The sequence below is a fragment of the Capra hircus genome, chromosome 15 (assembly GCF_001704415.2).
Source record: "Capra hircus breed San Clemente chromosome 15, ASM170441v1, whole genome shotgun sequence".
Lineage (NCBI taxonomy): Eukaryota > Metazoa > Chordata > Mammalia > Artiodactyla > Bovidae > Capra > Capra hircus.
The window spans coordinates 57,355,844-57,372,650 of NC_030822.1; the positions used below are offsets into that span (position 1 = coordinate 57,355,844).

Consider the following 16,807-nt stretch of genomic DNA (forward strand, 5'->3'; position numbering starts at 1 on the left):
AATACTGGTCATCTGAGGACAAGGTTTGTCCCTGGGGCATGTAAAGTCAACCCCCACATTTCTGGAAGCTTGTATTTATCATAACTCATTCCAACAGGAGCACTGTTTACTCCTATCCCACTAGAGGGAGGGCTAGGAATTTTCCTCAGTGTTCCTTACGTCTGTCCTATTTTTCAGTTCTTCTAAAATTGCTTTCTGAAAAAAAAAATAATAATAAAATTCCTTTCTGCTAGTTGTTAACTGTGAACAAAAAAATGACTGGGCTATCATGCCAACCTATCTCACAGAAGACTGTAAGAGGGTAAGAAGGCAGAGGGATATAACAAGGTACTTTAGGACCCCTGGGATGGTAAAATGAGAGTGTGTATAAGAAAAATGATTTGGACAGAGAGATCACAACCAAGACAAGAGAAAATACAAAACGATACACAGTCTCTAGCGATGAATTCCATTGCTCAGTTTGAATTGTGAGCTGGTGAGATGGAATGCAAAGTGGAAAAAGTTTTTCCACAAAAACAAAATGGGATTGGGTTCCAGGACATCCTAGATTGGCCATTAACCTAGATTAACCAACAAGTACACTTCACTTGGAATTCAGAAACCTCTCCCCCACCCAACTCATGTGGCTAAATTTGGGGAGAAGGAAGCAGCTAGATCCTCCTCCAGGATATTAATTTGTTAAATTTACTTTGTCTATAAACAAAGCCAGCAATTCCTCTTACCACTCGATGCTGACCTAACAGAAAACACCACCCTGAACTGCCCACTTCCTGCTATTCCAAATCAAGGAAACAAAGGGAAGTTACTCCTCCCAAGGGCCCAAGCAACGGTTCCAGATTCAGGGCCTCCAAGTCGGCGCCCATTCTGAAAATAAGTCATGGTCAGTTTTGCATCTTTTTTGTGGCAAAATATACATTAAATATACATAAAATGTACCATTTTTTTTGCCATTTTTAAGTGCACAGTTCCGTGGCATTAAGTACATTCATGTTGTGCAACCCAAATTCTACAGCTTATATGGGATTCCCCCCACCAAGGATTCTGCACACTGTGTGTTTTCTTTTGCACAAACATATTTTTTTGCTTCACACTCCCCAACCTTCCCATCTTCTAGTGCCTGTTCCTAACGGGAGACTCTTTTTCTACCACAGACTACCAGTAAATACCTTTGTGACTCGGGTGCAAAATTAAACTTATTAAATTATCCTGAAGACCAAGTTAAATTTCAGGTCCTAAGCATTCAAGTTGGCAAGTCAGTTATGAAAGCAACTATTGCATCTGCCTGTATTCCAGTGGAATGAACACTTTTAATCCCTTCTTTTCTGCAGACTTTTTAACATATATACTAACAACTTAGATATTGCTGACATGTAGAAATGATACACTTATGGTATACAACTTAATGATTTATGCATGTGTGTAAATATAGTGTGTAACACACGTGTGTAAGTATAGTGAAAAAAATCACCACCAGGCTAACGTATCAATCACCTCTATTTAGTTGGCCTTGTGTGTATGTATGCTGATTTAAGGTCTCTTCTCCTAGTGTATTCCAAGTATGTCTTTACCCAACAGAAAATACTCAACTAGGGAGGAACTCTTCATTTACATCACCACGGTCACTATGGTTTTATCAGGAACCACATAAGGGAGGGTAAAAAGGTAAAAGGAAGAAGAAGAAAAAAAGAACCACATAAAATTAAAAGGACTTTGTTCGAACAACTAAACCTCAATTAATTTTCACAGTAGATACACAGCATCTGTCAACAGATACAAAGCATAATAGCTTTTGCTTCATCAATAGATACAAAAGATAATAGCTTTTACATCAATCTGCTACATACAGCTTACCCTTGCAACAAGCAATTTTCCACTATCCTTGCTACTTATTAATTTTTCAAGACAGGCATTTGAGTGCACCTAGCACTTTCACGGGCAGAGGAGCCTGGTGGGCTGCAGTCCATGCGGTCGCGAACAGTCGCACACGACTGAGCGACTTTCCTTTCACTTTTCACTTTCATGCATTGGAGAAGGAAATGGCAACCCACTCCAGTGTTCTTGCCTGGAGAATCCCAGGGACGGGGGAGCCTGGTGGGCTGCCGTCTCTGGGGTTGCACAGAGTCGGACACGACTGAAGCGACTTAGCAGCAGCAGCACCTTCATACACTATCACAAGGTGATCAATATGTCAAAATGTACTTAAGGACACAATTGCACTTGACCACTATAACTAGCTACTCATTTTTTTTAAGGCTTACACATGTAAGAACACCAGTTGTGTCAAAGGAAACTATCAATTTCCTCCATGAACTTGTCAGCTGGTTTATTAATAAAGGGATACACCGTTTTTTAGATGAGAAAACACAGGGGGTCTCAAGTTCCATTCTTGTCTCCTATAGCTAAACTGCACCAGAAAAGGGGGTCTCTCTTGCCCACACATTCAGTACAATGGCCAGGTTACTGTGAGCACTCAAGGAATACTGACTGGAGACTATCTTCATCATACTGATTCATCCACCTCCCAAGTTTAATGCAAGGCAAGCATACCTGGATGATCCTAAGAATGCAGCTGGTAGGATAATTACAACACACACAGAAGAAACCCCAAATGAAGAGCCCCAGGAGCTCTGGTGTGGCGAGCTCTGCTGAACAAACATACTGATCATTTCTAAGGCTGGTTATATTTAAGGTAATTTGCACTGCAGTTCACTTCACAGAAATTACTGCCTAGCTTCAGGAATCCCTTGTGAAATCAGTTACAAGCACTACAAATTTAAATTTCTTCTATTTAAGCAGACTAATAAATAATGGAACTAATCACAGAACCATCATGTCTTCCTACAGACCTGCATCGAACCAGACTTGCTTATCTCACAGGCTGCCAATTATTTTACTAAAAATTAACACACGCTCCATTAGGAAATAACAGAGAATTCTGCTACAGAATTAAGATACAGAACAGAGGATTAAATTAGGAAGCTGGCCATTCAAGTGACAGAAGATTTAAAATGAACAGTAGGAGTTACAGAGTCTCAAGAAAACTAAACACTAGGGCTCAAACAGTTAACCTGATGAATAAACAGGCCAGCTTGGTGGGAGAAACCCACGGCATTAAGAGTAGTATCTGCTTCCCCTGAACCTTCTCAAGCCTAGAGTTTTGGTATCCTTAGAATATGTAACATTCCTCACAGCCAAGTAAAGACACAGACTACCTTGTCAAATTTTAGTTAGGAGTGCTAGGCCAGGTCAAGATCATCCTGTTAGTGAGGTCTGTGCACACTCTTCAGTGTCACAGTCCTGGGCATTAAGTGAATACCGACTTAAGATAAAGCCCCAGCCACCATAGCTGCGGATCAGAGCAGCCTTCCCAGAGATCCCGGCCTGAGTCAGTCCATCATCATCACAGTCAGCCATCAGGGCAAGGTGCCCGCTGTGGATCAAGTGCTGAGCTCAAAATCATGGGTAGTATGTAGTTTAATCTCGACAATTCTTTGAGTTAGGCACTGTCATTCTCACGTTAATGAGGCTTACAAAAGAAAACTTGCCTCACTTTAACGAGGCTTAGAAACGAAAACTCACTCAGTATGTTACAGAGCTTAGATATGAACCCAGAATTTGACTCAAGTGCCAGTTCATAACTATCACACAATTGTGTCTTCCCATCCACTGAAGGTGATACTTGTGCCACTCTGAGAAATGGAAAAAACACTGGTCAGAAAAGTCAACAGATTTTAACGTTCCCATCAACTCGCACTTGGAATGCTTGTCAATCCAAGCCTTCATTTCCTCATTTAGAAAAAGTTCCACTAAAGAAAGCCTCTCTCCACTCATAGGTTGTTGTATAAGGTAAAATAACTTAGTCAGTGAAATTGAGAGATAATTAATTCCAATCTATAGTCCTGTAACTCTCTAACTCTCACGTGAGGATCACACCTCTATGTTCATATAATGGTCATGTAATCGAGTTAGGATGAAATCTAAGATCACCACAAAAGGCTTCTAGTCCATGTCCTCTAGGAGAGGCAGGGTAGCTGTGGGCCCTTTCCAATTCTGATTCCTTCTTTCATGGGGCATCAGTCTGAAGATCTGTTGTACAGACAGATGACTCTAACGTGCCCTCTGACTGAGGACTCACCTTACTACTGAACTCTAAAACACACAAACTTAGGAGTTAAGATATTCAAACTGAAATCCCTCTTCAAATATTTACTGACCATTATACCTAGGGCAGCCAGTTATTTACATTCTACAAACTTAGCCCCATGGCTGCCTTGCACATAATATCTATTCAGTAACCCTTGAATATAGTAAAGAGTAGCTATTCCAGAGCTCTGTTAGTTCAGTAACTATTACTAGTCATGAGCCCAATTTGCTTCTCTGAATCTATCTCCACTTATTCTATTATTAACTTGTAAAGCAAGACAGAGCAGGTTCACTTCCTACTGAACAGAACTGAAACTTAGTTCACTCCATATGGCACTATGAGAATGTAAACATTAGGCACACCACCTAAAAAAGGAAAAAAAAAAAAAAACACATCATTTTCCAATCAAACTACTAAAGAATCGATAGTACAAAAAGGATTGCATTTCAATAGAACTAGCTTTATTATTTTTTTAAACAAAAGAAATGTCTAAAAGCAAATACAGGTATGTACCAAGGGGTGGACGTGACCTGGTACTTAGAAAGGAGTTGCTGTGTCATAATGAAAACAGCATGTTAGGAGAAAAATAATTTTCAGGTGCTGTCTGCTTGAAAAATCTGGAGATGCAAGTTAACTGAAGGAAGGTGATCGGCCAAGCAAACAGCGTGAGCCCAGGGAAAAAGAAAAAACCACCAGAAGCTGCTTCCAGAGAGCCGCGTGGCGGCGGCATGAGAACTGGCATCAACTCACAGTCTTCTCATTTTCCCCATTTTCTATAATTTTCCTCTTCTTCTCATCTGTTTTTTTCTTGAAGATGTTATTTCGGTAAAACTGAAGTTCTTTGATGCTTTCGCTAATGTCATCAAGCGCCCTACAAGCAAACACACCATGCTGAGTTGAAATGTCCGAAAGTCAGAGGAGATGATCACCATTCTTCAAAGGTGAAACTTTTTATGAATAACTTAAGAACAATGGGTACTACTGTAAATGCAACTATCTGATATCAACAAGGAGTGGAACGCTTTGGTAAAACAAATTTAAGTGCTTGTTTTTTTAAAAACTGTTTGACTTCCCAAAAAAAGGCATCTACAATTTAATAGATAAAGGTTTCCCAAACTGTTCCATAAGACAGTGAAGTGTTCTGCTGGGGGCAGGGGGTAGTTCCAGGGTCAAATAATTTAGGGAAAACTAGATTAAACATTTCCTCTTTTGAAGTTTTTTGTAAAGTACTTAATGTACTGATGTGTATTTTGAATTCCCCAGAGGAGGTTGTACAGTAGACATGATATTTCAAAAACTTAAATAGACCACACTTGTGGGATTCCCAGCACATGGCATATAGTTTGGGAGACAGTGTGCAATACTTAATGATGTCCTGCACAAAATACATTCATGTACTCAAACATAACTGGTGACTCAGCCATCATAATAAACATCCATACTCAGACAGCACCTAACCACAGAGGACCTCCCTCCTCTGTCGAGGTGATCTGTACTATCATTAGGGGCTGCCTGCTTCCATCTAACCTCCTCCTTTCTTCTCTAACATGCCGTTTCTCGTGTGTCACAGTCTGAGAAATCAGGTACTCAACATTATCAGAACAGTGGGCAAGTAAATCAATTTGCTTTGAAGATGGGCCAAGGGCCGCTCCTCGAGATCAAACTGCACAAGCTTCAGTGCAAGAGTTTTATGAGTTACTTTCGTGATTAGGGCAACGGTTTTGCTTTCTTTCCAGGTCTTAGGCATATGGTGGAGAGCTGAAGCTGTCAAAATTACAGCCTCTGGTTAAATCAAGGGACACTACATCTTAGCCACAATAATGAAATTTAAAAAGAGCTGAAAACCAAAGTCCTTCTATAGCCCACTTTGTGGCAAAACCTGACCCACTTGATGTGAAGCTATTTACAGTCACTGGTTATGCCACATGGTGTGAATATCTGTACATTTCACTGCAGAAACAGCCACATGTTTAAAGATGAGTGCTTCCCCAGACCTCGTTTAGGGCTATTACTCCCTTTCTAAAGCCTGAAAAATTCTTAAATCCAAAACGCATCGAGCCCCAACTGTTCCACATGAGGTACTCCAGACCTGTATTATCGTGCTGTAGTCCATGAAAGCCCAATAAAAAAACATCAGAATGCCAGGCTCTTTAGAGCAAGGACTTGGTCTTCCTGTTTGGCTAGAACAGTGCCTGGCACACAGTAGGAACTCAGTACATGGAGGAAACAAAAGCTGCCCTTTGAAGCCAGCTTCTGTGTCTCCCATCATGTCTTATGTCCTTCCTGAAAGGCCACAATGCCAACAAGTAGAAGAGGACTCCAGATACGCAAGATCTTTAAATTCCCTGTGTACTTGGGCCTAAGGCTGCAGACACAAACAGAAAACACTCTGAAAAACTAAGAAGTGTTGACAGCAGGCTAACTGCCTTGTACAACGTTACACAAAGTGCTCAAATTTCAAATAGTTACAAGCCCATATGCTTGCTGGGAAGAAAATTAATACTGCTCACTACTAGAAAAATTACACCATTTCACATACGTTCCAGACTAAGTTATCCACGAGTTTCAAAACAGCAATAAAGATGATAAGACCATACATTATCTCACAAGGGAATGTTAGAAAACTGACCAGAATTCCTGATAATCTTAGTAAAAGAAAGTTATCTTTATACAGTTGTCCTTTACTTTTCCCCCAAGGGATAAGGGACATTATTTCAAACAGTCAGGAATTCGGGGGTTATGTACATGGCAGATGACCAAGCACTTAAAAGGAGCCAAACTTACCTGTGAGAAGCAGCCTTCTTTGGTGCAAATTCGTATTCTTCAGGATACCAGCGTCTATACACAGCAAAAACGGAACTCTCAAAGGAAACTGTCTCAAATGCACTGAATAATTACGTCCTTCAAGTTAACGTAATAACACTGAAAAAGGCCTTTGGGTTGTGACTATGGAGTTGCCGCCTTGTCTGGGACTCCATCTCCCTCCTTCACCTCTCTTCATTCTATAGCTTCTTTCCAGGCAAGATCATCACTATGTAAGATTCCCAAATCTGTGCACTCCAGCCCTGCCCTCTCCCTCGCTTCTGTCTCGGGTATCCAGGACAACTCCAGCTAAAATCCACCAGACGTTTCCAGCCCCACACACGCAGGGTCACTCACCATCCTCAACACCTCCCTTCCCTCATCAGCCAAATCTCCTCCTCCTCTTACGCCCCCCTTCGTCTTTGAACAGTTCCATCACCCACCAAGCTGCCCAAACTAGAAACACTTTATACCTCCTCCCTGTCTTCACACCCCCATTCAAGCACTCAAGGCCCTGCTACTGACCTTCTCAAACACACTACATCCACACTGCTTCTACCAGCCACTGCCATTTCCCTAGCTCCCTCTCTCCAAGATGGTGCAAGTCTGTCTCCCGCTTTGCTTGCCACATTCTAATCAGAATTATCTCATCGTATCACCACCATTTCCCTAGCTCCTTCTCTCTCCAAAATAGTGAGAGCCTTTCTCCCTCTTTTCTTACCACGTTTTAATCAGAATCATCTCATCATATCACCCTTACCTTCCTGCACCCTATATCTTCGAACCTCTGCCTATTCTCTGGAATGCTCTCTCTTCACCTTAAATACCTGGAAAATGCCCACTCTTCTTTAAATCTCAACTTAAAAGCCATTTTCTATGTGAAGTTTCCCCTAACCCCCCACCCTCCTCACTCCTGCAGTTGGGTGGTCCTTCTCTCATGCCTGCAAAATTCTACACACACTTTTCCCTGACCAACGTCATCACACAGTACACGATCCAGGTGGATTTTTCTTTTTTTAAACATATCTGTCAGTTCACTAGACTCTAAGCATTTAAGGGCTTTATGTCCCCAGCACATTGGCCAAGATGCAGCACAGAGATGGGTGTTCAACAAATTTTACGGATTAGTGAAATTTATATGGAAGATTTTTGATGTTCTTTCCCCAGGGCTCACCAGTTCAAGCAAGACTAGGATGAGGAAGTTATATACCCAATTGGCCCCCTTATTTCTACAGCTCTATTCCATTACTCTGCACAAATTCTAAAGCAAAACATGCTAAATGAGGCAACTGAGTGGATCCTAAATACAGCCCTTACCTGCACAGCTCTTTAACAGTGCTCACATCAATTATTCTATAATGAAGATGTTTCATGAACTGGGGCATGTATTTGTCAAGAAACTTCTTATCTGCATGAACTGAATTTCCTAGAAAAACACGAAGCATACAGCATCTGTGTATTTCTAGTGGTACACAAGAGGACATAAAAATTCATAAACTGTATTTAATTGGAGATGATTTTTTTTAATAAATTCAAACAATTTGTAAAAGTATCTCAAAACTTCTAAATTAGATTTGAGTGTATCTGATTAGATTACAAGTGCAGATTTCAGCATATTTAGTCTCAGTTTAGCTCGTAATAAATTTGTAAATGGCACTCTACAGACAAAAGGATGAATCTATCATTCCACATACTTAAAATAATGCTCATATCCGTTACTTTTTAAGCTAATACCAGATGTGCAAATTTTCTCCCACCATAAAATCCAACACTAAAAATTTAACTGAATCATATAAGTAGACAAGCCTTTATTCACATTTCAGTTTTAATCATATCCACATTCATGTTTCCACACAGTACTTTATATTTTTAAAAAACACTAAATTTTTAATAAGAACTTTAAAATAGACTGCATTGGCTAGGGGGAAATTTTATACAATACATGCTCTAGTACTTAAGGTCAAAACTTTTTATGAATATTTAAGAAAACTGTTAGTAACTATACCAGTTTACATTTACGAATACAAATACATCGCCACAGGACAGTAAACTCCCTTTGACAATGACAACTGTTTCAAAATACTAGCAGAACTGGCCTATTTCTTTAAAAAGTCAGTGTCACAAGGGGAAAAGACAGGTACACATTTTTGATTAAGAGACTAAAGAGACAGAATAACCAAATGAAATGCATGGGTCTTGACTAAACCCTGGTTGAAGAACAGACATTTTAGAAATGGACTCGACATCAGACTATGCTACTGAATTATTTTTAATCATTATAAATGTGACAAGGATCTTGTGGTTACTTAAATATAACAATGATCTCTTGGTCCTTATTCTTAGGAAATGCTGAGTGAATTATTTAGGAATTAAGTGTCATGATGCTTGAAATTTACTTTCACAAGTCCACAAAAATAAGACAGATAAATATGGCACAAAGTTAACAACTATATCCAACTTTCCTGTATATTTAAAATTTTCCCATAATAAAAATATGTGGGAAAATGTTATTGAGCTAATTTGGGTATCCCAGAGCTCATGTCAGGTTTCAGGGCATTTTCCCTGATACTCATGTATAAATTATAAAAGGAAATCTGAGCACAAAAGTAAGAGGCATAATCCAAATTGGGGTGTAAGTAGAAGACATGACGATCTGGGTGGATCTTTCTGGAACCACAGTCTCTTGAACCGCTACAATGGAAGACTCTCTACAAGGCAGACACAGGACTGGATTTTACCTGCAAGTGGACAGAGCCCTGGAGGAGTCTGCTGTCGGACAAAGGAGAGAAATTCATACTCTGCCTGCTGCAGGGTCATTGTGCTCTCCTTCACTGCTTTGGTTAGACCAGACTGCAAGAGAGAATCCCCGGCCCCACCAAGACACACGAAGTCAGTTTTCAAAGGCATCCAGATATGAAACTCCACTTCTAAAGCGGGCAAATATAATCAGAGATGGACCATTTACAGAGCTCAAGTGCAAACTGAAACTGCCATCTTTGCAGTAATTTTTTTTTTTTTAAAGAATCCAAGTCAAATAAGTTATGTTCCTGATAGTTAACAGCATTCCCCCATGGTCAGAAACATGGTGCTCAAGGTCCAAGGATATAACCTCTGGGAAGAAACAACTAGTAACAAGAGAGCAGCATTCTCCTTTCTCTGAAAGTTGATGTCTAACCTTATCCAAAAGACTGACTTGAGCAACACTTGATAATCCGCAATGCACTCGCGACAGACTGAATGCAGGAGAGGCGAAAAAGAGGACATTCATGAGAAGATGGTCTCGAGAGATCCCAAAGATGAAGTGAACAAGCAAGCAGTTTCCCAAGCAATCTTCATCTATCCTTTTAAAAATACCATCCAAGAAGGGTCTAGGACTCAGATGTGGGGGCAACAAGCTTGTTACTGATCCCCAAAGTGACAGTCCTACCATGTGGTAATGTTACCTTCCCATGATGCTCCTTACACCAGTCTGACATGCTGTCCAGTAACTCATCTGGCTGTTTTATAATCAGGTTAGGACCCTGTGGATAGGAAAAGCTGTTAATCATCCAGAATCACTGGGGATACACTTGGTTTCTGAGTTCAAGCTGCATCAAGGAGTAAACATATATACCAGAGAAAGGAAGAGAGATGAGGGCACTTTGTTAAGTCTGAAAGTGGTCCTCATTCATTCCAGCATTGTTTATGACAACAAAAAACAACGAACGCACATGTACACAACTGAAAACCAGAATGCCTACTGAAGCCTGTTATGGAGAGTAAAGTAAATCAGAAAGAGGAAAAGCAAATACTGTATGTTAACACACACATATGGGATCTAGAAAAATGGTAGTGATGAGTCTATTTGCAGGGCAGGAACAGAGACACAGACATGGAGAACAGGCTTCTAGACACAACAGGGGAAGGAGAGAGTGGGACGAATTGAGAGTGGCAGCGCTGGAAAATATCCATTACCATAGGCAAAGCAGATAGCTAGTGGGCAGTTGCTGCATGACACAGGGAGCTCAGTCTGGCGCTCTGTGACAGCCTGCAGGGGTGGGATGGGGCAGGGCGTGGGAGGGAGCCTCAAGAGGGAAGGGACATATCTACACTCAGGGCTGATTAACACTGTTGTATGGCAGAAACCAACACAACACTGTAACACAATTATCCTCCAATCAATCAAAAATAATTTTTTTTTAAATAAAGGACATAGATACCTGTCAAGGGCTGGCAAACTATAGCCTCAGCTTCTGGCACTTTTAATTGCCAGCAAGCTAACAACGATTTTTACATTTGTAAAGGGGGTTGAAAAACACACAAACGTGACCGAGAGGTATGTGGTATCTAAGCCTAAAATATTTAATATGTGGTCTTTTTTTTTTACTTTCATACATTGGAGAAGGAAATGGAAACCCACTCCAGTGTTCTTGCCTGGAGAATCCCAGGGATGGGGGAGCCTGGTGGGCTGCCGTCTATGGGGTCGCACAGAGTCAGACACGACTGAAGCGACTTAGCAGCAGCAGCAGCAGAGAAGGCTCGCCAACCACTGACTATAAACAGTTCCTATCTTGCCAAGCAAAAAACAGAAAGCAAATTGCAGAACAGTATATATATGCTTATAAGTTCACTTACACTTGTTTAAAAGAAAGGCACACATTTGTATATGCACACAAAATACTAAAATACCACAAAAATACAAAAACGTTGGGGAGTAAGATCAGGCAAGAGAAGAAGAGCTGTTGGAAAAAAACCAACAGCTCACAATAAATATGTTTTGCAGAAAGCTACACTCTTTAACAGCATTTTCACATTTAACAGTTGAAAAAGTAATTGGCGGTATCTGAAAGATTGAAAAAAAACACCCCTGACCCTGAAATTCTCAGCTCCAGTTACCTGAACAATCACCCGAGAGTCAGAGTTCCAGCAGACACAGAAGCTCAACTTGTGGCATCACAGCAAGTCACCTCCTAGTCTCTCCTTCTGGGAGATGGCGATAACAAACCACCCCTCCCCCTTCCCTGACAGGGATGTTACCAGGATAAAAGAAATTATAGATATGAATATTTGAACTGAGGGGAAAAAGAAAGACTCTAAATCCAACGTATTATCACCTCAAAGGTGGGAAACATAGTTTGCAGTTACTGAGAGGAATGGCAAGAATTTGACTAAAATAGGCCTGACAGCAACAAGGAGTTTTAGCCAAACAAGAAAACGGGAGATGGCAATCTCCATGAAGAAGCAAAAATATGTGCTCTGATAACTTTTTTTTTAATTGAAGTATAGTGGATTCCCAGTGTTGTGTTAATTTCTGCTGTATAGCAGAGTAACTCAGTTATACATGTGTCCTTACCCATTCTGGTTTATCTCAGGATATTGAACATAGTTCCCTGTATTATTCAGTAGGACTTTGTTTATTGTTGTTTTTTTTTTTTGGCTGCGCTACACAACATGTGGGATCTTAGTTCCCTGACCAGGGATCGAACCCACACCCCCACCATCCCACCCTGTACTGGAAGAAGGAAGTCTTAACCACTAGACCACCAGGGAAGGCCCCAGGACCTTGTTTTGGTAACACTTTTTTTTTTTTTTTTAACAAAACCAAAAACCTCATATCACAAAACACAATTTTAAAAAACTACGATGGAAAAAGCCAACGTCTATCAACTTAAGACTATATAACTTACTCTAGATCACAGGATGGCACACTAAGCTACCTACAGAAAAATTTCTGGGGTGGGATGTCTGTCCTTCTAACATAAAACATCTTCCCCAGACTTGTATACAAAAATAAAACATTTTCCACAGAACTGACACTTCAGAGCCAACAGGCCTGTAGCAATTTTTTTTTTTTTTTTTAACATCCTTATCCTCATCCGACTGGGTCTATTTACAAATGCCGCACTCATCTGCAGCTGTGAGACTACAGACCCAAATTTCCTCCAGGGTACATATCAAGTAACTGGTCCATTAAACTGTCAGTATTTCACATTATATCAACAGTCTGAGGGGAAAACTCTTCTCCAGCCAAGGGTAAGTAAGGTTGGTGAATAAAGACACTTCTCTTCACTATTCACCTCTAGAAAATTCCAAGTGACAGGAAAAAACAACCAAACCTAAAACTCAAGATTTATATAAAGTTGCCATGTTGGGAGGGGTAGGGGTGGCTGTCTATTTAAGAAAAAAAAAAAGAGGTAGTTGCTACTATGAGAAATACAAAATATCATAATTCTCCCCCAGCTGATATACCAGGAGGTACTTCAGAATGTCTGCCTGGTAGTCCACAAAAGTAACAATTTATCTAAAATGGCTCCTCCTCCCTTACCTGACCAAGAAAATAAGTGGAAGTCTTAAGGTTAGATCTGTGAAATGTATCCAGTGCCAGTAACACATCAATCAGAGGCTCCTCTGGAAACTTATTTTAACAAACCTGTGTTAGTTAAACTTGTGTTCCTACTCTGGAGTTCCTCACTGCCTCTAATAGCGCCGACAGTATGACAAGATTATTTAGGGCCGGAACTTCACCCTCTACCAATCAGATGCTGTCATATACCTACTAAATGCTTTGTGAGTGGCTGAAAGGCAACCTGCAACAGGTGTGTTTTATTTGTTTTGCTTAATGTTTCAGTTAAAAGCAGCATGTTAAAACCTTAATCATACCCCTTATGTCAACAGGATAGCTCATGGCTCTGTATCTACAGAAATTCTAAAATCTTAATAGTGATCTAGATGAATCACATGCCCTGGCTGAAAAGGTAGAAACTGGATATATGAAGTCAAGTTAAAGCTAAGGTTATGATACACAGAAGTCACCTTTGGCATGAGTCACTGATCCTGGCGTGACTGTAGTCGGTTGTCTTATTGGTTGGGAGCCCTTTACTCAGACTGCCTGGTTAAACTCTTGGCTTGCCCAATAACTAGCCAGGTGGCCTTGGGCAAATTACCCAACAACTCTGTACCAAAACTTCTCTCTCCATAAAATGAGTATAACAGTACTTACCTTATAGCTGCTGTAACAATTAAGAGTGAATACATGTAAAGCACTTAGAATTGTGCCTGGCACACACTAAGCTCTTAGTAAATGATCAAATTTATAGTTCCAAATTTTTGCCATAACTATTGAAAAATACTAGGTTCTGAGATGGATTACTTTGGTTCTAGTACCAAGCCCACCATGACCTAGAACATTATTTTGGACCTTAATCTATATCAGTTTTATTTTTTAAATAAAGAGATGAGGCAGGGTGGGGAGAGACCAGCTTTAGATGTATTACAAGGCATCACCTACTTCAGCCAAAATGTTGAGATCAGAGTCAGTTATCAGACAGGCCATCTCAATAATCTGGTCCTTCTCAATGTCCAATCCCGTCATCTGCAATTAAAAAAAAAAAGTATATATATATATATACATATAGCAAAATATATATATATACACACAAAACCATCTTTATAGCCTACTGCACCCAAGTTTATTTAATAGGACATCCCTCAAGCATATTTAACTTATATTCCACAGCCAGGATAGAAGAGACAATACTGCTCCTTAGGTAAGTCCTCAAGGCACTCAATACGGGTTATTTATTCAACAACCATTTACCAACGGCGCGCTACATGTCAGGCGTCACAGTCCTACTCTAGGATAGACGCAAAGTTAGCAAAATTGAGTGCTGACAGCATTCAATTTTGGAAGAGTTAGACAACTAACTTCACTGCATCTCTGCAGAGTTTACAAAGTTTTCATATTAATTACAGCACTTGATCGTCATCACAATTAAATGTTATTATCCCCGTTTCAAATACGAGAAAAGTGAGGCTCAAGGAAGAGGGGAATCTTTGGCTGAGTATGGAAAACCTAAAGGGATCAGAACTGGGTTGCAGTCCCAGCTTCGACCCTCACTAACTGCACGACCTTGAACGAGCTGAATCCTCTCTCTCTCTCTCTCTCTCTCTCTCTCTCTCTGGGCCTCAGTTTTCTCCTTTATGGAATGTGGGGTAAGGCTGAGTCATCTCCGGAATCCCATCTGGCTCTAACAACCTAGGGTCCCGTAAGGCTGGGGAAGTGGGGTCTAGCAGAAGTGCTGTGCCTACCCCCTACCCTAGGGACCCGAAGCGCACCACCGCGTTAGGGAGGTCCACACCTGGGTGGAACGGGGGGTTAAGGGAAGCCATATGGATGACACTTTGGAAAAGAAACCCCACAGTCCGGCACCGTCTTCAACCCCCGCAGGACTCCGGTCCCTCGACCTGCCCCGCGCCGCCCGCAGCCGGGAGGCGCTCACCTGCCACACCTGAGATCCAGACACCGCTGCTCTCCCCGGACACGCTCGGCTACTCGGTCCCACCCGAGAAAACTCACTCGTCTCCCCTGTCCCCCTGAGCGACCTGACTCACCTCCAGGTCCACCCAGACCATCCGCTGAGCCATGCTCTCCCCCGCCGCCATGGCTGCGCCACCTTCGCGGACACCCCGCGCCCCGAACTGCCCGCGAGTCCCACCCACACCTCGCAACAGCCTGGAGCCCAGGGAGCCGCCTAGCATCACCCGGCACGAGCCGCCACGGCCCCAGCCTCTCAGCCGGCGCTGGCGCAGGCGCGATAGTCGCTAAACGTCGCAAACCCGCGGGGAGGCGCAGGAGTGAAAACTACAAGTCCCAGCAGCCAGTGCATCAACTCTCCCTGAGCAGTCCGGCTTAGCTGCCGCATGAGCTGATGGGACTTAGAGTCTTGCCTGCTGTTGCGCCCGATTGCCCCGCCCCCGCCACGTGTTTTCGGATGTTACTGGACGCGCATGTTTTTCAGAACTAAGTTTATTCTTTTCCAAGAGTTATTTCCTGAATTTGGATGAGTTGCAAATCGCCTAGCTGAGAAAGAGCTCTCTTACTTTAACTCGAAAAAGACCTGGTTACCTATTTATTTCAGTGTATCCTTCTTTTTCTTGCTGTTTTCCCCCCCTTATTTTTTTACTTACCTGTCACTCCACACACTTTCTTATTTACATGCGACAGAAGAGCGGTGTGCTTTTTAAGCCGGAAGACCATCTCCACCTTTGCTGCTGCTGCTGCTGCTAAGTCACTTCAGTCGTGTCCTACTCTGTGCGACCCCAGAGACGGCAGCCCACCAGGCTCCCCCGTCTCTGGGATTCTCCAGGCAAGAACACTGGAGTGGGTTGCCATTTCCTTCTCCAATGCATGAAAGTGAAAAGTGAAAGTGAAGTCGCTCAGGCGTGTTCGACTCCTAGCGACCCCATGGACTGCAGCCCACCAGGCCCCTCCGTCCATGGGATTTTCCAGGCAAGAGTACTGGAGTGGGTCGCCATTGCCTTCTCCACCTTTAGAAATCCTTAAATGAGAGCTTATCGGAGTGATCACTTAGCACGCTTTAGGTGCTGAATAAAACCCCTTTCCTTCATTGCAAAGGGTTACTTCTTATTCCTTATGAGGACTTGCCCCCGTGGTCTGTTTCAGTTCACCTGTTAGGTGTCAGTGGTAATGACTTCCTACTCCACCCTCACAAATTCTCATAGTTAAATAGTGTGCTTGTATAACAAATCTATGCAGCAAATTAAATTAAAATGAACTAAAAACAGCTTTGCCCGCTCTGCAGTCTGCTTTGGTTTTGCTCAAAGTTTTTAATCTCCACTAACAGCTATAGTTTCCATTATTTCCATGAGTAGAGGTGGCCCCCAAAAGGATCGTTCGACCCTGGAGTGTCAAACTGCATAAATCTCTTAAACGTTTGGCTATTCAGTAGCAAGTTGGAGTGCTGAGTACGACTTTGTCACAAAACATTGGTCTAGGCCTGGAATTATATCTTCTGTATATTTTTCTGAAAGCCATATTGCCTCTAATTACAGAGTTGGTGGTCCATCACCCAGTAATTCATA

General features: G+C 41.8%; 1 protein-coding gene across 1 annotated transcript; it reads right to left on the reverse strand.

The window, feature by feature from the left end:
* REXO2 (RNA exonuclease 2) lies at window positions 4,584-15,602 on the reverse strand. Its single transcript, XM_005689473.3, has 7 exons — window positions 15,317-15,602; window positions 14,214-14,297; window positions 10,390-10,467; window positions 9,685-9,796; window positions 8,264-8,372; window positions 6,929-6,982; window positions 4,584-5,015 (listed from the first exon to the last, which is right to left on the reverse strand). Exons 1-7 carry the CDS (start codon window positions 15,461-15,463, stop codon window positions 4,886-4,888), a joined length of 714 nt encoding a protein of 237 aa, XP_005689530.3. The 5' UTR covers window positions 15,464-15,602; the 3' UTR covers window positions 4,584-4,885.

Coding starts and splice junctions, on each gene's coding strand:
- REXO2 (XM_005689473.3), bottom strand. CDS start 15,463: ATGCTAGGCGGCTCCCTGGGCTCCAGGCTGTTGCGAGGTGTGGGTGGG. Junction 14,298..15,316: donor TGGTCTGGGTGGACCTGGAG/GTGAGTCAGGTC, acceptor TTTTAATTGCAG/ATGACGGGATTGGACATTGA. Junction 9,797..10,389: donor GTAAGGAGCATCATGGGAAG/GTAACATTACCA, acceptor TCTCTCTTGCAG/TCTGGTCTAACCAAAGCAGT.